The sequence below is a fragment of the Bombina bombina genome, chromosome 4, assembly GCF_027579735.1.
Source record: "Bombina bombina isolate aBomBom1 chromosome 4, aBomBom1.pri, whole genome shotgun sequence".
Classification (NCBI taxonomy): Eukaryota; Metazoa; Chordata; class Amphibia; order Anura; family Bombinatoridae; genus Bombina; species Bombina bombina.
In genome coordinates, this window is record NC_069502.1 from 305,197,567 (window position 1) to 305,221,097 (window position 23,531).

The 23,531-nt window shown below is 38.7% G+C and overlaps 1 protein-coding gene across 1 annotated transcript in view; it reads left to right on the forward strand.

Moving 5' to 3' along the window:
- The window catches only part of ATR (ATR serine/threonine kinase), a 455,512-nt gene that overhangs the window by 35,964 nt on the left and 396,017 nt on the right, over positions 1 to 23,531 (forward strand). The window contains exons 6-11 of the mRNA XM_053711664.1: positions 1,927 to 2,120; positions 2,581 to 2,772; positions 3,971 to 4,191; positions 11,182 to 11,334; positions 11,776 to 11,974; positions 12,328 to 12,581. Coding sequence (XP_053567639.1) covers positions 1,927 to 2,120; positions 2,581 to 2,772; positions 3,971 to 4,191; positions 11,182 to 11,334; positions 11,776 to 11,974; positions 12,328 to 12,581 — 1,213 coding nt within the window. The remainder of the gene's footprint in view (positions 1 to 1,926; positions 2,121 to 2,580; positions 2,773 to 3,970; positions 4,192 to 11,181; positions 11,335 to 11,775; positions 11,975 to 12,327; positions 12,582 to 23,531) is intronic.

A 23,531-nucleotide genomic window follows, 5' to 3' on the forward strand; every position in this document is an offset into this window, starting at 1 on the left:
CTTCTAGGACATTTGTGTTGGGGATTTTCCTTCCCAATTAGCTGGTGGCTTCGGGCCTTGAGGACGTTTTTGCCCTTCCGGCCTCTTCCCTTTTTCTTTAAAGGATATTCTCCCTATGGAGATGGAGTCCTTACTTGGGGCTTCTCCTGGTCGGGAAGTGGAATTGGTTCCAACTGGAGTTTTGCTGGCTTCAAGTCAGACTGTGGGGCCTTGTTTTGATAGATCCTTAGGTCTATGGCCTTGTCTGTTTTCAGAGTCGGGTTGTATTTGTACTCTGGGGGGATGGCTCTGCCATCTTTAGGCTCGTTCCTGTACCAGTTTTGGGATTCTTTTGTTCCCCTGTATGGATCCCTGTGGCTGGGTTGGTACAGCTGGGTGTGGGTCTGCAGGTCAGGATGTCTGAGCGGTCTTAGGGTCGTAGTATCCTCTGGATGTGTGAGCTTGTTGAGTCTATCCTGATAGCTCAGTCTGCTAGGAGATGGTTTTTCCTTTCTCCTTGCTCCTTTGGTAGGAGAGGTTGTACTCTTCCTTCGGGTTCTGAGGGTGTAATCTCCTTCTCTGGGGGCCTCGATGGAGGCTTGTGTTCCTCTTTCTTTTGGGATCTGTGAGTAGGTCTGGCAGGCTTAGGTTGCCTGGAGCATGCCCTCTGTTGAGGGGCTGTTTTGTGCGGTCTGTTTCTTGATGACTGCTTCTTCTTCTTCCTTGCAAGCTCCCTCTGTGTCGTCCTGTTAGGACTCTGTGTTCTCAAACTTGGGGTTTTCGCCTGGGTCTATTACATGCTTTTTCACGGTCGAATACTTTGGTATTCTATAGGGGAGCTGGGAGGATTTTGCCTCTTCGTTGCGTTCCATGCTTGCAGGATGTTGGGGAGACGTCCTTCTATCTCTGTGCCCGATTTTATCCCGGGTTTCACCTGGTATAGGCGTGGCCTCCCTTCCTGTTTGGGTCCATTTGGGTCTCTGTGAGCTGGGCCCACTCTTGGAGGTGCTATTTTTTGATTAAGGGACCTTTTGGTTTCCTCTGTCCTCCTTTGCCTTGTTTCCCTTTGGGATTTCGTCTGGTTCCCCTTCATTTATGAGGGGTGAGTGGTGGGGGACCGTCTGTTGGGCGATGGTGTCTCTTGGGGGCTGTTGGCTCAGTCGAGTCCGTTTTCCGCTCTCTAGTTTGGCTCTGGACTAGCTGCGAGTCGGTGTCACTTGGGCTTTTCCTTGGGATTTTTTATTGGGTTGGGGTTCAGTCCTGTTGCTATCAGTATGGGCCACCTATTGTACCCTCCTGTCTTGGCATTCAGTGTCCTCTATAGCTTGGGTATTGTTTTCCCAAAAGTGATGAATACAGCTGTGGACTCTTTCCATTTAAGAAGAAAAACATAAATTATGCTTACCTGATAATTTCCTTTTCTTCTGATGGAAAGAGTCCACACCTCCCCACCCGTAATTTTATGTGGGACGTCCTTATATCTTCTGTCATCTTTTCACTCTGATATTTCTTCTGCTGTTCCTTGTTCCTTAGCAGAATGACTGGGGGATGAGGGGAGTTGAAGGAGTATTTTCAGCCTTTGGCTGGGGTGTCTTTGTCTCCTCCTGGTGGCCAGGTTCTTATTTCCCAAAAGTAATGAATGCAGCTGAAGAAAAGGAAATTATCAGGTAAGCATAATTTATGTTTTTATTGTGCACATTTCATATGAAAATGCCATCATTCCACCAGGGAAATAGGACTGGGGAGCATTCTTTAATAATCTCGCCAGCGCAGAGAGCTTTCAATCATCGAGCCCTAAGTGTGCAACTTTAGCTGTGTAGTAAAACCTTTTTAGCAGAGGTTAAACCTATAGATGAGAGAGAAATTTGTCGAAAATAAACTGCCCTAATGTTCATTTAGCAATCATCCCTTTAGTGGTCCTTAAGTTGCTATTTATTGTTTTTGCAGTACATGGTGAGCTCCCTTTATTCAGTATTACAGAAGGAAGGACTGGAATATATACAGCAACACCAGCAGCAGAAGTTACAGCCTCTAAGCTCAGACTCTGAAGGTGGTGGAAGCAGCAGTGATGAGATTCAAGAGAAGCGACCTCGTTTGAGCCTAACCGCAAAAACACCCAGAAGGGCCCCTTTATCAATAACGTAATTAATGTATTTTATATGTGCATTACTTTTTAGTCTTAAAGTGATTTCAATATTATGTTTTCTGCATCTAATATGCACATTTTTTACATTCTATGCAGAATGATTGAGTGGAAGGAAAGTTAATAAATCATAACATGTATGTAGAATCTCTGCAAACAGCTGTGTTTATAGATTTTATTTTAGACTTTGAAATATTTTTGACATGGAGTAAGGTTGTTCTTTGTATGAAAACATAGTTCAAACAATTACTGTAAAATTATATGTCACTAAATAATCCCATAGCTGTTTTGGTCTACTCAATAACCTTTTTCCTGTAAACATAGGATTCTTGTGTATAATCATTTTTAGTGCATGTAGGACTAGAAAATATAGATTGTCATATATTGTCACTTTTGTTTATTTTGTGAAATGTTATATAAATTTGAAGTTGAAGCCGCATATTTCCTTTTCATTTTAGGGCTGGTCCGTTGGACATGAAATCAAAGAGCATGCTGTGGAAATCACTGACTTCTAAGCTATCATCTTTTTTACACACACTTGAAAGTGAAGATGTTGATTCAGAGAAAGTTTTATCACTATTGGAAGGAGTAAGAGTAATAATACACATAGCTGCTCTCTGTACTGTTCATATTTCGTCTGATTATCTTAGGTAAGTGCTGTCTGTTTTTTTTTGGAATGTAAAAAAAAAAAAAAGCCCTGCTAATAGATATTCATGAATGTTGCACTTATAGCTAATTAGTGCTGCAGTTTTTCACAAAATATGCTTGTAACGATTTAATGTAATTTTTATTAGTTGTGTGACATAATGACATAATGAAATCGATTAAAATCACAATCTAAATGGCCACTAAAGTCAAAATTAAAGATTCAGATAAATCACACTATTTAAAAACAAACTTTCCAATATACTTCCATTATGAAAACGTGCATATTCTTTTCATATGCACACTTTCTGAGGCTCCAGCTCCTACTGAGCATGTGCAAAATAGCACAGTATTTACGTATATATTTTGTGATTGGCTGATGGCTGTCACATGCTACGGGGGGGGGGATATTCTACAGCTCATTTCAAATTCAAAGTAAGTGCTGTTGCATTGTCTCTTTACATTTTTTTCACTACAATGTCCCTTTAAGAAAATGTTCATACTAAGAATATTGCACTATATGAAGTTACCATGGATCTTACAGATATGTTTAGCACATCTGGCAGCAAGGTAAAAGCTGACTTCTAGGAATTGGTGGCTACTAGTGAGAGCTTGCATCTAATTTGGGTCTTGCCTTGTGACTGCAGAACATGCAATTTTACTTTATTGCAGGGCTTGACAAATTTGATCACAATTTAGGAGCTAGCCCAAAAATGTAGGTCCCATAACTTTTGGGCATAGTTAAAACAATGCAAATGAAGATACGAGGCTTGAATATGCCTCTTATTGCACACAAAACCTGTAATAGGGTAGCAATAGGGTGTGGTGGGCAGTGCCCAGGCCAGAAATGTAAGTGCCAGGCTCAGATGCTTGGATTTATTGAGCTCTGTTTTATTGAATGTAATAGTTAATAATGTAATAGTTAATAATGTAATATCTTGCAATCTATTTGGAATCTTGCAATATGACTAAATAGCTCGCAGTTTAGTGATCTATTAGATTACAAGCTCTTAATGATTTTAAATATATGGAGTTTTGACGTGTGACTAAAGAGTTTTTGTTTTTAACTTTTTTTTTTAAAGCATATCTTTGAAAGCATTCAGTCCATTTTGTATCTTGCTTGCAATTTATTTGTTTTGATTTTTTTTTTTTTATGAAACCTGCCATTTATTTGTTTTGATAGTAATATTTATTTATATGCAGCTTACACAAGAGCTCAGACCTACCAGCTACTACTAGTTCTCCTACTACTAGTTCTCCTTTTCAAAATACAAAGATGCAACTTCTTTGGATCAGTCCTGATGAAATTTTCAGAGTCCTTAGAGTTTGTACGAAATTGCTTGAATTCGAAAACAAGGAAGCCTATCTTGATTTAGTTCTTGTCAAACTTGTGAAGATATTGGATGCATTACTTTATGTGCACGGTGAGTAATAATGCTGTCTGTACTTTATAACTTGTTCATCTCTACTTTTATTGTAGAAGGTTTGTTGAGATTGTGTGGTTTCATATCAGACACACTTTGTAGTAAGAAATAAATGTGTAGAAAATATGTACATTGCTTTTATTTTCTGGTTATATCACTGACAGAAAATTAAAGTTGAATGAAAAACACATTCAATATACAAATATTTGTCTACTTTAAGCCAAACCATGATAAGCAGTCACACTTAAGGGGTATGAAACCTATTTCTTTCATGTAATTAGCAAGAGTCCATGAGCTAGTGACGTATGGGATATACATTCCTACCAGGAGGGGCAAAGTTTCCCAAACCTCAAAATGCCTATAAATACACCCCTCACCACACCCACAATTCAGTTTTACAAACTTTGCCTCCGATGGAGGTGGTGAAGTAAGTTTGTGCTAGATTCTACGTTGATATGCGCTCCGCAGCAAGTTGGAGCCCGGTTTTCCTCTCAGCGTGCAGTGAATGTCAGAGGGATGTGAGGAGAGTATTGCCTATTTGAATGCAGTGATCTCCTTCTAAGGGGTCTATTTCATAGGTTCTCTGTTATCGGTCGTAGAGATTCATCTCTTACCTCCCTTTTCAGATCGACGATATACTCTTATATATACCATTACCTCTGCTGATTCTCGTTTCAGTACTGGTTTGGCTATCTGCTATATGTAGATGAGTGTCCTGGGGTAAGTAAGTCTTATTTTCTGTGACACTCCAAGCTATGGTTGGGCACTTTGTTTATAAAGTTCTAAATATATGTATTCAAACATTTATTTGCCTTGACTCAGAATGTTCAACTTTCCTTATTTTCAGACAGTCAGTTTCATATTTGGGATAATGCATTTTGATTTGACCATTTTTTCTTACCTTAAAATTTGACTTTTTCCCTGTGGGCTGTTAGGCTCGCGGGGGCTGAAAATGCTTCATTTTATTGCGTCATTCTTGGCGCGGACTTTTTTGGCGCAAAAATTCTATTTCCGTTTCCGGCGTCATACGTGTCGCCGGAAGTTGCGTCATTCTTTGACGTTATTTCGCGCCAAAAATGTCGGCGTTCCGGATGTGGCGTCATTTTTGGCGCCAAAAAGCATTTAGGCGCCAAATAATGTGGGCGTCTTATTTGGCGCGAAAAAATATGGGCGTCACTTTTGTCTCCACATTATTTAAGTCTCATTTTTTATTGCTTCTGGTTGCTAGAAGCTTGTTCTTTGGCATTCTTTCCCATTCCTGAAACTGTCATTTAAGGAATTTGATCAATTTTGCTTTATATGTTGTTTTTTCTCTTACATATTGCAAGATGTCTCACGTTGCATCTGAGCCAGAAGATACTACAGGAAAATCGCTGTCAAGTGCTGAATCTACCAAAGCTAAGTGTATCTGCTGTAAACTTTTGGTAGCTATTTCTCCAGCTGTTGTTTGTATTGATTGTCATGACAAACTTGTTAAAGCAGATAATATTTCCTTTAGTAAAGTACCATTGCCTGTTGCAGTTCCCTCAACATCTAAGGTGCAGAATGTTCCTGATAATATAAGAGATTTTGTTTCTGAATCCATAAAGAAGGCTATGTCTGTTATTTCTCCTTCTAGTAAACGTAAAAAATCTTTTAAAACTTCTCTCCCTACAGATGAATTTTTAAATGAACATCATCATTCTGATTCTGATGACTCCTCTGGTTCAGAGGATTCTGTCTCTGAGGTTGATGCTGATAAATCTTCATATTTATTTAAAATGGAATTTATTCGTTCTTTACTTAAAGAAGTTCTAATTGCTTTAGAAATAGAGGATTCTGGTCCTCTTGATACTAATTCTAAACGTTTAGATAAGGTATTTAAAGCTCCTGTGGTTATTCCAGAAGTTTTTCCTGTTCCTAATGCTATTTCTGCAGTAATTTCCAAAGAATGGGATAATTTGGGTAATTCATTTACTCCTTCTAAACGTTTTAAGCAATTATATCCTGTGCCGTCTGACAGATTAGAATTTTGGGACAAGATCCCTAAAGTTGATGGGGCTATTTCTACCCTTGCTAAACGTACTACTATTCCTACGTCAGATGGTACTTCGTTTAAGGATCCTCTAGATAGGAAAATTGAGTCCTTTCTAAGAAAAGCTTATCTGTGTTCAGGTAATCTTCTTAGACCTGCTATATCTTTGGCTGATGTTGCTGCAGCTTCAACTTTTTGGTTGGAAACTTTAGCGCAACAAGTAACACATCGTGATTCTCATGATATTATTATTCTTCTTCAGCATGCTAATAATTTTATCTGTGATGCCATTTTTGATATTATCAGAGTTGATGTCAGGTTTATGTCTCTAGCTATTTTAGCTAGAAGAGCTTTATGGCTTAAAACTTGGAATGCTGATATGGCTTCTAAATCAACTTTACTTTCCATTTCTTTCCAGGGTAACAAATTATTTGGTTCTCAGTTGGATTCCATTATTTCAACTGTTACTGGTGGGAAAGGAACTTTTTTACCACAGGATAAAAAATCTAAAGGTAAAAACAGGGCTAATAATCGTTTTCGTTCCTTTCGTTTCAACAAAGAACAAAAGCCTGATCCTTCATCCTCAGGAGCAGTTTCAGTTTGGAGACCTTCTCCAGTCTGGAATAAATCCAAGCCAGCTAGAAAGGCAAAGCCTGCTTCTAAGTCCACATGAAGGTGCGGCCCTCATTCCATCTCAGCTGGTAGGGGGCAGGTTACGTTTTTTCAAGGAAATTTGGATCAATTCTGTTCACAATCTTTGGATTCAGAGCATTGTTTCAGAAGGGTACAGAATTGGTTTCAAGTTGAGACCTCCTGCAAAGAGATTTTTTCTTTCCCGTGTCCCAGTAAATCCAGTAAAAGCTCAAGCATTTCTGAAATGTGTTTCAGATCTAGAGTTGACTGGAGTAATTATGCCAGTTCCAGTTCCGGAACAGGGGATGGGGTTTTATTCAAATCTCTTCATTGTACCAAAGAAGGAGAATTCTTTCAGACCAGTTCTGGATCTAAAAATATTGAATCGTTATGTAAGGATACCAACGTTCAAGATGGTAACTGTAAGGACTATCTTACCTTTTGTTCAGCAAGGGAATTATATGTCCACGATAGATTTACAGGATGCATATCTGCATATTCCGATTCATCCAGATCATTATCAGTTCCTGAGATTCTCGTTTCTGGACAAGCATTACCAATTTGTGGCTCTGCCGTTTGGCCTAGCTACAGCTCCAAGAATTTTTACAAAGGTTCTCTGTGCCCTGCTGTCTGTAATCAGAGAACAGGGTATTGTGGTATTTCCTTATTTGGACGATATCTTGGTACTTGCTCAGTCTTTACATTTAGCAGAATCTCATACGAATCGACTTGTGTTGTTTCTTCAAGATCATGGTTGGAGGATCAATTTACCAAAAAGTTCTTTGATTCCTCAGACAAGGGTAACCTTTCTGGGTTTCCAGATGGATTCAGTGTCCATGACTCTGTCTTTAACAGACAAGAGACGTCTAAAGTTGATTACAGCTTGTCAAAACCTTCAGTCACAATCATTCCCTTCGGTAGCCTTATGCATGGAAATTCTAGGTCTTATGACTGCTGCATCGGACGCGATCCCCTTTGCTCGTTTTCACATGCGACCTCTTCAGCTCTGTATGCTGAAGCAATGGTGCAAGGATTACACGAAGATATCTCAATTAATATCTTTAAAACCGATTGTTCGACACTCTCTAACATGGTGGACAGATCACCATCGTTTAATTCAGGGGGCTTCTTTTGTGCTTCCGACCTGGACTGTAATTTCAACAGATGCAAGTCTCACAGGTTGGGGAGCTGTGTGGGGATCTCTGACGGCACAAGGAGTTTGGGAATCTCAGGAGGTGAGATTACCGATCAATATTTTGGAACTCCGTGCAATTTTCAGAGCTCTTCAGTTTTGGCTTCTTCTGAAGAGAGAATCGTTCATTTGTTTTCAGACAGACAATGTCACAACTGTGGCATACATCAATCATCAAGGAGGGACTCACAGTCCTCTGGCTATGAAAGAAGTATCTCGAATCTTGGTTTGGGCGGAATCCAGCTCCTGTCTAATCTCTGCGGTTCATATCCCAGGTGTAGACAATTGGGAAGCGGATTATCTCAGTCGCCAAACGTTGCATCCGGGCGAATGGTCTCTTCACCCAGAGGTATTTCTTCAGATTGTTCAAATGTGGGAACTTCCAGAAATAGATCTGATGGCGTCCCATCTAAACAAGAAACTTCCCAGGTATCTGTCCAGATCCCGGGATCCTCAGGCGGAGGCAGTGGATGCATTATCACTTCCTTGGAAGTATCATCCTGCCTATATCTTTCCGCCTCTAGTTCTTCTTCCAAGAGTAATCTCCAAGATTCTGAAGGAATGCTCGTTTGTTCTGCTGGTAGCTCCGGCATGGCCTCACAGGTTTTGGTATGCGGATCTTGTCCGGATGGCCTCTTGCCAACCGTGGACTCTTCCGTTAAGACCAGACCTTCTGTCACAAGGCCCTTTTTTCCATCAGGATCTGAAATCCTTAAATTTAAAGGTATGGAGATTGAACGCTTGATTCTTGGTCAAAGAGGTTTCTCTGACTCCGTGATTAATACTATGTTACAGGCTCGTAAATCTGTATCTCGAGAGATATATTATAGAGTCTGGAAGACTTATATTTCTTGGTGTCTTTCTCATCATTTTTCTTGGCATTCTTTTAGAATACCGAGAATTTTACAGTTTCTTCAGGATGGTTTAGATAAGGGTTTGTCCGCAAGTTCTTTGAAAGGGCAAATCTCTGCTCTTTCTGTTCTTTTTCACAGAAAGATTGCTATTCTTCCTGATATTCATTGTTTTGTACAAGCTTTGGTTCGTATAAAACCTGTCATTAAGTCAATTTCTCCTCCTTGGAGTTTGAATTTGGTTCTGGGAGCTCTTCAAGCTCCTCCGTTTGAACCTATGCATTCATTGGACATTAAATTACTTTCTTGGAAAGTTTTGTTCCTTTTGGCCATCTCTTCTGCTAGAAGAGTTTCTGAATTATCTGCTCTTTCTTGTGAGTCTCCTTTTCTGATTTTTCATCAGGATAAGGCGGTGTTGCGAACTTCTTTTGAATTTTTACCTAAAGTTGTGAATTCCAACAACATTAGTAGAGAAATTGTGGTTCCTTCATTATGTCCTAATCCTAAGAATTCTAAGGAGAAATCGTTGCATTCTTTGGATGTTGTTAGAGCTTTGAAATATTATGTTGAAGCTACGAAATCTTTCCGTAAGACTTCTAGTCTATTTGTTATCTTTTCCGGTTCTAGGAAAGGCCAGAAAGCTTCTGCCATTTCTTTGGCATCTTGGTTGAAATCTTTAATTCATCTTGCCTATGTTGAGTCGGGTAAAATTCCGCCTCAGAGAATTACAGCTCATTCTACTAGGTCAGTATCTACTTCCTGGGCGTTTAGGAATGAAGCTTCGGTTGACCAGATCTGCAAAGCAGCAACTTGGTCCTCTTTGCATACTTTTACTAAATTCTACCATTTTGATGTATTTTCTTCTTCTGAAGCAGTTTTTGGTAGAAAAGTACTTCAGGCAGCGGTTTCAGTTTGAATCTTCTGCTTATGTTTTTCGTTAAACTTTATTTTGGGTGTGGATTATTTTCAGCAGGAATTGGCTGTCTTTATTTTATCCCTCCCTCTCTAGTGACTCTTGTGTGGAAAGATCCACATCTTGGGTAGTCATTATCCCATACGTCACTAGCTCATGGACTCTTGCTAATTACATGAAAGAAAACATAATTTATGTAAGAACTTACCTGATAAATTCATTTCTTTCATATTAGCAAGAGTCCATGAGGCCCGCCCTTTTTTTGTGGTGGTTATGATTTTGTATAAAGCACAATTATTTCAATTCCTTATTTTATATGCTTTCGCACTTTTTTATCACCCCACTTCTTGGCTATTCGTTAAACTGAATTGTGGGTGTGGTGAGGGGTGTATTTATAGGCATTTTGAGGTTTGGGAAACTTTGCCCCTCCTGGTAGGAATGTATATCCCATACGTCACTAGCTCATGGACTCTTGCTAATATGAAAGAAATGAATTTATCAGGTAAGTTCTTACATAAATTATGTTTTTCTTTCGGTCACGATTCAGACAGAGCATGCAATTTTAAGCAACTTTCTAATTTACTCATATTATCAATTGTTCTTCATTCTCTTGGTATCTTTAATTGAAAAAGCAGGAATGTAAGCTTAGGAGCATCCCATTTTTGGTTCAGCACCCTAAGTAGCTATTGGTGGCTACATTTAGTTACCAATCAGTAAGTGCCACCCAGGTTCTGAACCAAAAATAGGCCAGCTTCTAAACAAATGGGTTTCATATCCCTTTAAAAAGACATTAAAGTACAACTATTACATCATGTATTTTAAAGAGAACTATTTATACACTTTAACCTGTTTTACATGCTATAAATATTTTAAGCTCAAGTTGTTTTTTAAATAAGCAGGCAGTACTTGTTTGTGCAGAACTGTCCACAGTATGGAAGCTTACTAGATCGTAAGGAAAACTCTGAGATAAACTGTTGGACATTGACACAATTCACATAATTTTTTTTTTAAAAGCTCAGCATCAACTGAGCATTATCTGTTAAAAAATTTTTTTTTATAATACCCTCCATTAGATGCAACAAAGGTAAATAAAATACTTCACTATCCCTTTAATTTTCTTTAGCTCTATTTAATCTATATACTAGACTTATCTGAATATGTATACATTTTAATGCACTTACACAATATGTTTACACAATACTTGTGTATGAAGAACTAGTTTGTTTCTCTTGTAATATCTCTATATATCTCTTCTTTACTATCACTCAATTATTTAATACTATTCCTACACATCATCTGATGAATTACCAACTGTCCTACTTTTATTTTTATAGAACAAGTACTTCTCTATTGGTGTTCTAACTTTTTTATATGTGCTTTGTTTTAGTGAAACATCATTTAAATGATGAAATCCTTGAATATTTATGTGCAATGGTGTCTTTGCCCTGGCTTCACAATCGTTCAAACCATCCTTCTTTAAAGTTGACTACATTTGACTCTGTTCTTGTATCATTGAGTCATCAAGTCTATGAGCATTTCTGTAAGTTATAAATGTATTTTGTGTTGCTGTTACCTGTCATGTAAGTAATATTACAACTTGCTTACAGTGTGATATTGGTAAAAAATATGTTTGCCCAGATTAGAAGCTGGCAAGTTTCACCAAATGTAAAACAGAAAATCATTTTAGTATTTGTTCAAAACTTGACTATATAAAGACTTTCCCTGTTTCTTATTTTGCTTATGTGATATTTCATGAAGTATTCCAATTCATGTGTACCCTTAGCTGTTTATTGCAACCCACTTTTGTGGTCTGTTGTCATGTATTCCGGTTTTCTTTTAATTTGTGGGTGTTTTTTTAAGAATAATAATTATTAAGATTACATGACAGATTTTAATCAGTAAAAGATTTGATATATTTTAGTTTGTAATTATTTTGAATCCTATTTCTTTATTTTTAATTTATATTTGTTTCTAAATGCAGCACCTGATATTGAGTCTTACCTTCTCTTCCTTCTGTCGCTGTTCCCGGGAACAATCAAGCCTGATTGGAGATTATCAGTTTACCAGCAGGCACTTAATAGTCCACATGAAATTGTCCGTGCTTGCTGTGTTAAAGGATTTCCTATTATTCTTCACCATACTGACCAGCTAACCCTTGGCTTGATCCCCAAGATAATGTTGTAAGTATGTTTCTATATCATTTTTATAGAACCTAAGATGAACATGGACAACGTCCTTAAAATCTGCCAGACACTTATGTATGTGTTCAGATGCTAGCATACATTTTGAGTATAGCAAAAAAAACAACACATTGGTTAACACAGCACTTGAATCTTTCACAATGGTCCATGTTCAGACATCTGGGAAAGGCTGTTCAATCACATAAGGGATAAATCAGTAACCAAAAATAAAATTCTAATACATAAAATGTAAATTGTCTGAATGTATCCCTCCATTTCATTTAGAAATTTATGTGGAAACTTTTTTAAACATTCTGTTTTTGTGTTAAAGTTTTCTTTCTGTATTTTTACAGAGATTACCTGGATGATGATTCAGAAATGGTGAAGAGAGAGTTGGCTAATGCCACTGGAAAGTTGGCATGTGGCCTTGCTGGGGCGTTTCAACTGCAAAATTCAGTTGAGGAGCCTCCTGCAGAATGTGACTTTTTGTGCAGCAGTCTTAAAGTGATCTCTTCATCTGCAGTAAGAACTTCTTCAGCTGATGCATCTGCTTTCAAGCTATTTATTCCACTCCTTGAAAGAAATATTCCAAGCTCAGTGAAAATGGGTATGTCATGCAAAACTAGATATTCTTTTTTAATTAAGCAGGTGTAGGTTAAACAGGGCTTGAGGAATTACAGAAGACAAAGCCAAGACTTCTAATGTTTTTGATTCATCTAACTACTACTCTATATCAAATCTTTTTTTTTTGCCTCTAAATATCATATTGAAAGCTCCAAAGATTGTCAACCCTTGATGTATTTTTGTAAGTAAAGAGGAGACAAGTTGATGCAAGCTAGCAGCTTTTCTATGTTTACATTCAGATGTTCATATTTAAATGTTACACATTATATACAGATAGTTAACATTTCCCTTAAAACATTAAGCATTCGTTTTTTTTATCAAGGCCAGTACACTCTATCCTATTTCTGTTGCAGAGTAATAGTGGGAAACTGGAGTCTAGACTCAGGTGACATAGTGCTTTTTGATCTATTTGTTTTTAATGTGTCAGGAATAACGGAGAATTGTTTTGGGAGTGTGATTTTTTCCAGGCATGTATAACTTAAGCAGTAAAAACATGAATTAGTGAATAGGTTGATTATAATTCTGGACAGAGATACAGATGGATGATATCCTTAAACTAATTCTATTAAAACCCCAGAAATATTTAGCATATGGCAACAAGTATGTTAAAAATGTTATTGAACACTATTGTTGAGGTGGTTTTTGACATGTTATTTGAAGACTAAGGGGACCAGAGTAGAGTGGTAGAAAGGTCATAAACAATCATTCTGTAGCTATGATATTGCTATGATATTGTAGTTATATGGGTATGGAAGTCATTTAAGTTGATTGTGACATGTTCAGTCATAGCAACAATTATTTCAAATATGCCTTTTTCTTTCATCAGATGGTAATAGTGCAATACCCATTACATGTGGGACTATTCCCCTTCTAACCACCAGGAGGAGGCAAAAGACACCCAACACACCATAGCTTTAAATACCTACAACTTCCCATGATCCTCAGTCATTTTCTTTTGCCTTCTTGATGAGGAGTGAGCTGAAAGTGAAGTGCAAGATCTTTGTCATCATTTAAAAGGGGATCCTCTAACCAATCTGAGGCCCAAATCCTCGTCATAGTAACCTGTTGTTTAGAGGAACAGACAAGCAGTATTTTAGGCAGGCAGTGTGTCCCCCGCTCAGCTTTGTACTTGTGCAAGTTGCTTCCAGGAGAATTCATCTGAACTTTTCAAAATCTTAAGGATTATATTCACTCTGCTATTATTGAGGTTTTAACTTGTTTACCTCCAGCTGAAAAGCGCAGACACTTGCAAGGATTTGAAGGTGGTTCTTCTTTGGCCATTAGCTCCTCAGGGACTTCCTTTAAAAGTGGCCACTCTAAGTTACCCATTTAAGATAGGGGAATTTCTGACTCTGAGGATTCTTTTTCTGAGTCTCAGGACCCTGCTACTGTAGCTGTTTTTAGCAAGGTGATCTATGGCTTAAGTCTTGGTCTGCTGTTATGGTTTCTAAATGCAGACTGCTTTCTCTCATCTTCTAGGATAAATCTCTTATTGGATCTGGACTGGATGCTATTGCCACTGTTACAGGGGGTAAGGGAGCTTTTCTGCCTCAGGATAAGAAATCCAAGTATAAGCCTAGTCTTGCAAAGCGTTTTTTTTTTTTTAAACCTTTCAACAATCTGAGTCTCAGATACATGCCTCCTCTAATCCCTGGGTATTACAAATCATTTCCCAGGGGTACTGAATAAGTTTTGTTCAAGGCCACCTCTGAGAAGATTCTTCCGGTCTTGGTGCCTTGTGATCCTTGAAAGACCCAAGCTTTTTTGGCTTGTGTAAGAGATTTGGAGCTAATGGGAGTGATTGCTCCATTTCCAACTTCAGAATTAAACCAGGGGTTTTATTCAAATCTCTTTATAGTACCAAAGAAAAAGGGTACTTTTCGGCCTGTTTTGGATCTCAAAAATTGAACACATTCCTGAAAGTTCCTCCTTTCAAGATGGAAAGAATTTGTACTTTGCTTCCTTTAGTACCGTAGGATCCGTTTATGCCTAACCTAGACCTAAAAGATACCTATTTACGTATCCCTTTTCACAGGGATCATGTCAAATTCCTTAGATTTGCTTTCCTAGATAAGCATTATCAGTTTGTGGCCCTGCCTTCTGGTCTGGCTACAGCTCCCAAAGACCCTGATGATTGAAAGTGCCAAGAGATATTCAAAAGGGATCTACTGCAGTGTCAAGCAAGCCAACAAAATATTCCAAGTGGCTGACAACAGAGTTTAAAGGCAGCATTGCTGAGAGGCTTTTTTACTAAACATTGCAATGGGTGCCGATGCTGGCGAAATATTCCAAGCAGCAGTGCCACCTTCATTGTCATGTAAATTAAAGGATCCCTTTTAAATATATCACCAAACCTAATAAACATACATATTTACCCCTAAACTGACATAACCGCACACCACCAAACTACCCCTAACCTATTAACCCCCTAAGCGCCAATACCCCACCTCAAACTAACCCTACACTACTTAACCCCCTAACCGCAAATACCCCGACGGCAAACTACCCATACACTACTTAATAGCTAACCCCCCCCTACGTTACACAAAATAAAAAACCCTACCATTACCAACATTTTTTTTTACCAAATATAAAAAAAACAACAACCAGTAAGCCTATCCTAAAACTAAAGTCCCCTTTAAAATAGTTCACCCTAAAATAAAAAACCTATACTAACACCAAAACCTACTCCAAAAATTGCCCTGAAAAGTGCAACCCCCACCAAAAAGAAAATCTTTAAAAAAAATGTCATAAAAAGGGCCTCAGTGATTTAAGCTCTTTTGCTTAAAAAAACCAACAACAAAAATCTTTAGATAACCCTGATCTAAAAAAAAAACACCTTAACTCTAAACCCTAAAGTTTCTTTTCACCAAACTTGAATCCGGCTCCTAGGTGGGCTGCTGCTTCTCCAAGGTGGCACTCCTCTTCCATCTTCATGCATAGCGGCTCTCCGCTGGGGCTTTCCTCTTCCATCCGACACGTCTTCTTCCATCCGATTCTTCTTTTCTTCCATCCGACGTACTCTTGATGCGGTCGCCGGCGCACACTGAAGCTTGAATGTGAGGTTCCTCCTTATTGCATTTCTAATGGATGATTTTTTTAATCCTTAGCCCAATCAGTTTTTTTCTTTTTTTTGGTCTCAAAAAGAGTTTTTTCTGACAAGGTTATTGATACCATGATTTAGGCTAGGAATCCTGTTACCAGATGTATTTATCATAATGTCTGAAAAACCTTTTTATGTGGTGTTCTCACAATGGTTACCATTACAATTCTTTAGGATTCCTAGAGTTCTTGAGTTCCTGCTGGATGGGTTAGGTAATTGTATCAGCTTTCTTAATGGGACATTGTACACTAGATTTTTCTTTGCAAATGTTTTGTAGATGATCCATTTATATAGCCCAACTGGGAGTGTTTTTTAAATGTATAGTTTTGCTTATTTTTAATAAAATTGTGCTGATTTTCAGACTCCTAACCAAGCCCCAAAGTTTTAGATGTATACTGATGTCTACAGATTCCTGTTGCTACTGTTTATATAATCTGTCTTTTCATATGTAGGGGAGGGGGGAGTGTCTGCTTTTCGTGTTTTCCCAGCCGTTTTCACTGGGGTGTCCCAGCCTAACTTCATCAAAAGTGCTAACCTGGGAGCTTCTAAGTACGTTTTAAAACGGTTTTATACTGGATTTTAGATCCTTATCTGTGCATATTCTTTAAATTAGTGTCTATTACATGCAGTTATATGAAAATTTGTGTATACTGTCCCTTTAAGGTTCAAATTTCTGCTTGTTCGGTTTCATATGAAGATCGCTGACTTTGAGGGCTTTGTTCAGGCTCTGATAATGATAAAACCAATTATTCATCAAGTTTCTCCCCCTTGGAATCCTCTCTTTGAGCCAATGCATGGGTTGTACCTTCAGTTTTTATCTTAGATAGTACTTTTTCATCAGGATAAGGCTGGTCTTTGCAATAGCTATTCTTTTCTTCCTATAGTGGTATCTACAAATACTATCAATCAGGAAATTGTTGTTGTTTCTTTTTGTCTAGCTTTTAAGAATTCTAAAGAGTGTCTTCTTCACAACTTGGATGTTGTAAGAGCTTTAAAATATTATGTGGATGCCACAAAATATTTCAGTCTTCTTCTCTTTTCGTTCATTTTTCTGCGCCTTGCAAAAGTCAGAAAGCTATGGCTGTTACTTTAGCAGCGTGGCGTAAAGCCTTAATTCACAAGGTTTATTTGGTTGTGGGGAAAACTCCCCCTGAGAGCACTACTGCTCATTCCACTAGAGCAGTTACTACTTCTTGGGTCTTTTGTAATTAGGCTTCTATTGATCTGATTTGTAAGGCAGCTACTTGGTCTTCTTTGCACACTTTTTCTAAGTTTTATTACTTTGATGTGTATGCGTCTTCTGAGGCTGCCTTTGGCAGAAAAGTTCTGCAGCCTGTAGTGCCTGTATAGTACTGTCCTGCCTTCACTGTTTGTTTGCATCTATTCACAATGAACTTGTGTATTACACGGCTTGGTATTGATTCCCACACGTGATTCCTAGTGGACTCAAACCATCTGATGAAGGAAAGCAAAATGTATGCTTATCTGATAAATTAATTTCTTTCATGATGGTGAGAGTCCACAAACCTCGCCCTTTCTTTTTGTTCAGGTGGAGGTAGTAAATGTTTTGCACTTCTTTTCTCTGCTTTATCTTTACTGCTCTTCTGTTTTCCTAATCTACTTGGCTATATGTATGACTGAGGATCCTGGAGAGTGGGAGGGATTTAAAGCTCTATTGTGTTGGGGTGAATTTTGCCTCATCTTGGTGGTCAGGAGGGGAATATTCCCACACATCATGGCTCGTAGACTCTCACCATCATGCAAGAAGTTAATTTATCAGATAAGTGTAAATTTTGTTTTTGCATTTTTGTTAAAATGAATGTAAATTTTGATGCTAAAGTTCACAGTTTTTAAAAATTTGATTAAAAACAGGGGCACTTTAATTCATCAAAATTTACATTTCACTCGTATTGTGAAAAAATACTTACCTTTTAACCCCTTGAGTGCTAACGACGGCTCAGAGCCGTCGCTAGCACTCAACTAACTTTTTGGTGATCTGGGGGCTCCCACCCGCTCCTACCCCGGCGATCAGGCCTGCATAGTGACAGGCATCGCCGGGGCTTCCCGTTACGTGCGGTGACGTCATGCGTAATGACGTGATGACGTCATCGCGCAACTTTATTTAAAATTGACAATACAAAGTATAGGGAAAGGGGGCATGCTGCTTAGAAACCTGTATCTCAGGGATCTGAACAGCTACAGACCCCCAAGACCCACCATTGGAAAGGTAATCGCCTAACCTTTCCAATGGTATGAGTCTTGGGGATCTTTGTTAAAAATAGTAAATATCAGAATTTTTTTTAATCCAGCTTAGCACTCAAAGGGTTAAACTTGACAGCTGCTCCAGCTTCCCCTGGTCGTCGGAAGCCATTTCTGACGTCAGAAATGATGGATCGGTCATCCTCCAATCACGGCTTTCCCCCTGGGGGAATCGGTGTCTGATTCAACGCCGTAATTGGAGGAAGCTGGATTCCTCATTTTAGACCCAGGAAGAGGCTTTGCGACGGGCAGAGGAAGCTGGAGCAGCTGTCAAGTTTAAATGGTAAGTATTTTTTCACAACACGAGTGAAATGTAAATTTTTATGAATTAAAGTGCCCCTGTTTTTAATCGAATTTTTTAAAACCGGGCACTTAGCATCAAAATTGACATTCCCTTTAATAAACCTTAACTGTATTTGTTCAAAATGTCTTGCCTCTATTTCAGCTCTCTTTTGTTGGAGTCTAGTTAAATGCAGCCAATTAGAAGCTGTATTACCTGAGCCCTAGACTGTAACTTGTTGGTTGCTTAGAGGGAGAGTAAACACCTTGAGATTTTTATATAAATTGTTTAGTTCTGCATAATGAAACTGCAATATATTTCTCCTACATTGGTGTATCCGGTCCACGGCTTCATCCTTACTTGTGGGATATTCTCTTCCCCTACAGGAAGTGGCAAAGAGAGCACACAGCAGAGCTGTCCATATAGCTCCCCTCAGGCTCCGCCCCCCCAGTCATTCTCTTTGCCGCTCTGAACAAGTAGCATCTCCACGGGGGTGGTAAAGAGTATGTGGTGTTAGTTGTAGTTTTTTATTTCTTCTATCAAGAGTTTGTTATTTTAAAATAGTGCCGGTTTGTACTATTTACTCTACAGCAGAAAGTGATGAAGATTTCTGTTGAGAGGAGTATGATTTTAGCACCAGTAACTAAAATCCATTGCTGTTCCCACGCAGGACTGTTAACCAGAGAACATCAGTTGGGGGGAACAGTTTGCAGGCTTATCTGCTTCAAGTATGATCAGTCATGTTTCTAACAAGACCATGTAATGCTAGAAGACTGTCAGAAATTCCCTCTGGGATTGCTAAGCCATTTTTGTTTTATTCTAATAGACTCTGTATAAAATTATGGCTTATATTTAGGGCTCTATGCTGGTTGACACTATTGTGGGCTTTAAAATCGATTGCTTTTTAGCATGTTTTTCACTATAAATAAGGTGTTTTTTTCAGACTTTAAAACACTTTTGGGGTTTAATTTCGGCCTGGCACTTATTTGGACACCTAAATCTAGTCAGAAAGGCCCCTCCACTCTAGAATGAAGAGGGAGGAGGCCTCATCTTTAGGCCTAAATTGTGCAGTTGTTTTTGCCTAGGCAATCCATGCAACTTCATGTGGGGAGTCAAGAGGCATCATAAAAGACTCCAGGGAGGCTTATTTCCTGCTAAAATAATCCCTAATGAAGGTAAAAGGCTACAGTGAAATCTGTGGCTAGTACTGTAGTGTGTTAACTGGTTAATAACTGTTATTAATTCCGGTTTGGGCATTAAGGGGTTAATTGATCTGAAAATTTGTGTGCAATCTTTTCAAAGCATTAAGACTCTGTGGTGAAAATTTCATTAAAATCGGATGTTTATTTCATGTTTTTTTTGATGTTTCAGTAAAAAAGTGTGCATTAAGGGGTTAATTGATTTGAAAATTTGTGTGCAATCTTTTCAAAGCATTGAGACTCTGTGGTGAAAATTTCATTAAAATCGGATGTTTATTTCATGGTTTTTTGATATTTCAGTAAAAAAGTGTGCTTTTTTATTATTTAAAGAGACAGTAACGTTTTTGTCAAAAATAATTTTTATTGCATTATAGTTCTGTTTAAGTCTGTTAAACATGTCTGAGTCTTCAGATAGCCTATGTTCTGTATGTCCAAAGGCCAAGGTGGTTTCCCCATTAAATTTATGTGTGAAGTGTGCCATAGCGTCCAAACAGCTTAAGGACAGTACAATCACACTTAAAAATATAGCCCAAGATGATTCTTTAGCTGAAGGTAGTGAAAATAGCTTGCTTTCCTCTCCTTCTGTGTCAACACCAGCTATGCCCGCGCAGGCGATGCCCAGTACATCTAGCGCACCAATTGCGATTACTATGCAACAGTTAGCAGCAGTAATAGCTTATAAAAATTACAGACACACACAAGCAGATGATGATATGAAAATATGGAGACTCCAACAAAAAAAGACTAAGCAGTTAATTAGGAAGGTTAAAGCTGATGCAGAAGAGAAGATAGCACAGTCAGTAAAACATGGGGACAAAACATTCTTTAGATATATCAGTGAAAGAAGAAAAAATAAGGTAGGAATAGTAAAATTGAAATCAGTTGATGGTAGAATAATAGAAGGAGATAAGCAGATTGCAGACTGTCTCAATGATTACTTCTGTTCTGTTTTCACTAAAGATTGTGAAGATACAATGTCTACATTAAGGGATGCTATGCAAAATAGAAACAAGCTTAACAGTAATCTTTTTACAGAGGATGAGGTTTTGTTAGCATTATCAAAAATAAATGTTACAAAGGCAGTGGGTCCTGATAATATTCATCCAAGGGTTTTAAAAGAACTTCGTTCAGTGCTAACTGTCCCATTAACTGATCTGTTTAATCAGTCACTATTAACAGGAGCTGTCCCAGATGATTGGAGAATAGCAAATGTAATACCTCTTCATAAAAAGGGCAGTAGAGAAGAATCTGGCAACTACAGGCCAGTTAGTTTAACTTCAGTAGTAGGGAAATTAATGGAAAGCCTCTTAAAGGAAAGAATTATGACTTACATAAAGACAAACAATTTAGAGGACCAAAATCAGCATGGTTTTACTTCAGGGAGATCATGTCAGACTAATCTAATTGACTTCTTTGATTATGTAACAAAAGTATTAGACAAGGGAGGAGCAGTTGATGTAGCATTTCTAGATTTCAGCAAAGCATTTGACACCGTCCCACACAATAAACTTATTCACAAACTATATCTCCTTGGTCTAGATTCAAAAATTGTGAACTGGGTGGAATGCTGGCTTAAGGACAGAAAACAAAGTGTCTTAGTAAATGGAGTTCATTCAGCAGAGGGGGCTGTTACTAGTGGTGTTCCTCAGGGGTCAGTTCTGGGGCCTGTTTTGTTTAACATATTTATCTGCGATATCAGCAAAGGGCTACAGGGGAAAGTATGTCTCTTTGCAGATGATACAAAAATTTGCAACAGAGTGGATGTTCCAGGGGGGGTAGACAAAATGAGAAGTGATATACAACAATTGGAGGATTGGACAAACGACTGGGATCTAAAGTTTAACACAGCAAAGTGTAAAATAATGCATTTAGGGAAGAAAAATCCAAATGTTAATTACAGACTCAATGACACTTTACTGACTGTTACAGACGAGGAACAGGACTTGGGAATTATTATTTCAGATGATTTAAAACTTAGTAAACAATGTAGTAAGGCAGCGAGTAAGGCTAGCAGAATGCTTGGATGTATTGGTAGAGGTATTTGCAGCAGAAATAGTAAGGTTCTTATGCCACTTTATAGATCATTAGTTAGGCCTCATCTTGAGTATTGTGTGCAGTTCTGGAGGCCATATCTTCAGAAGGATATTAACAAACTTGAATCTGTGCAAAGGAGGGCTACCAAAATGGTACATGGTCTAAAAAATAAAACTTACCAGGATAGGCTCAATGACCTAAATATGTATAGCTTAGAGGAGAGAAGGGAAAGAGGTGATATGATAGCAACTTTCAAGTACATTAAAGGGTTTAGTAAAACTGAGGCTGTGGGTATTTTACATAAAATGGAAAATTCAAGAACAAGGGGTCATGAGCTCAAGCTAAAGGGTAGTAGATTCAGGAGTAATTTGAGGAAGCACTTCTTTACAGAAAGAGTGATTGATTTATGGAATAAACTTCCTCAAGAGGTAGTAGCAACAAACACTGTGGGGGACTTTAAAAATGCATGGGACAAGCATAGGGCTATCCTACGAACTAGATAAGTTTATACTGTTAGGTAAGGTGGGGCAGACTTGCTGGGCCTATGGCTCTTATCTGCCGTCAATATCTATGTTTCTATGTAATGGATAATTCTATCGCAGCATTTTTATCCAAACTGCCAGCTTTCCTAGGAAGCGTGATTGCTCAGTTTTAAATACAGAAAATGAGCAAGTAGACGCAGAGGATAATTTATCTGTAGTGCCCTCACATCAATCTGACTTGGCGGTGAGGGAGGGCTTGTCTGAGGGAGAAATTTCTGACACAGGAAAAGTTTTCTCAGCAGGCAGAGCCTGATACCATAGCATTTAAATTTAAGCTAGAACACCTCCGCGCTCTACTTAAGGAGGTCCTGGCTACTCTTGATGATTGTGACCCTTTGGTGGTCCCAGAAAAATTGTGTAAAATGGATAAATTCTTAGAGGTCCCAGTACACACTGATGCGTTTTCCGATACCTAAGAGGGTGGCGGATATAGTGAATAAGGAGTGGGAGAAACCAGGTGTACCTTTTGTTCCCCCTCCTATATTTAAGAAAATGTTTCCCCATTGTTGACCCCAGAAGGGACGCGTGGCAGACGGTCCCTAAGGTAGATGAGGCAGTTTCAAAGCTAGCTAAGCGCACAACTATACCAATAGAAGACAGTGGCGCTTTCAAAGATCCTATGGATAAAAAATTAGAAGGTTTATTTAAGAAATTTTTGTTCAACAAGGTTTTCTTCTTCAACCAATTTCTTGCATTATTCCTGTAACCACTACAGCTGCTTTTTGGTTTGAGGAATTAGAAAACTCGCTCCAGAAGGAGACTTCTTAGGATGAAGTCATGGATAGAATTCACGCCCTGAAGTTGGCTAATTCTTTCATTACAGATGCCGCTTTTCAGTTAGCTAAATTAGCGGCGAAAAATTCTGGTTTCGCAATAGTGGCGCGTAGAGCGCTTTGACTAAAATCGTGGTTGGCGGATGTGTCGTCCAAAACAAAATTGTTTAATATTCCTTTCAAGGTAAGACCCTATTCGGGCCAGAGTTGAAAGAAATTATTTCAGATATCACTGGGGGAAAGGGCCATGCCCTTCCACAGGATAGACCTTTCAAAGTTAAAAATAAGTCTAATTTTCGTTCCTTTCGCAATTTCAGGAACGGACCGGCTTCTACCTCTACAGCCACTAGGCAAGAGGGTAACGCACCCCAGCCCAAACCAGCATGGAAACCATTGCAAGGCTGGAACAAGGGTAAACAGGCCAAAAAACCTGCTGCTGCTACCAAGACAGCATGAAGGGGTAGCCCCCGATCCGGGACCGGATCTAGTAGGGGGCAGATTTTCTCTCTTTGCTCAGGCCTGGGCAAGAGATGTTCCGGACCCCTGGGCACTAGAAATTGTCTCTCAGGGGTATCTTCTAGAATTCAAGGACCTTCCTCCAAGGGGAAGGTTCCACTTGTCTCGCTTATCTTTAGACCAGATAGAGAGACAGGCATTCTTACATTGCGTAGAGTACCTTTTAAAAATGGGAGTGATAAACCCAGTTCCAACAGCAGGACAAGGACTGGGATTTTACTCAAACC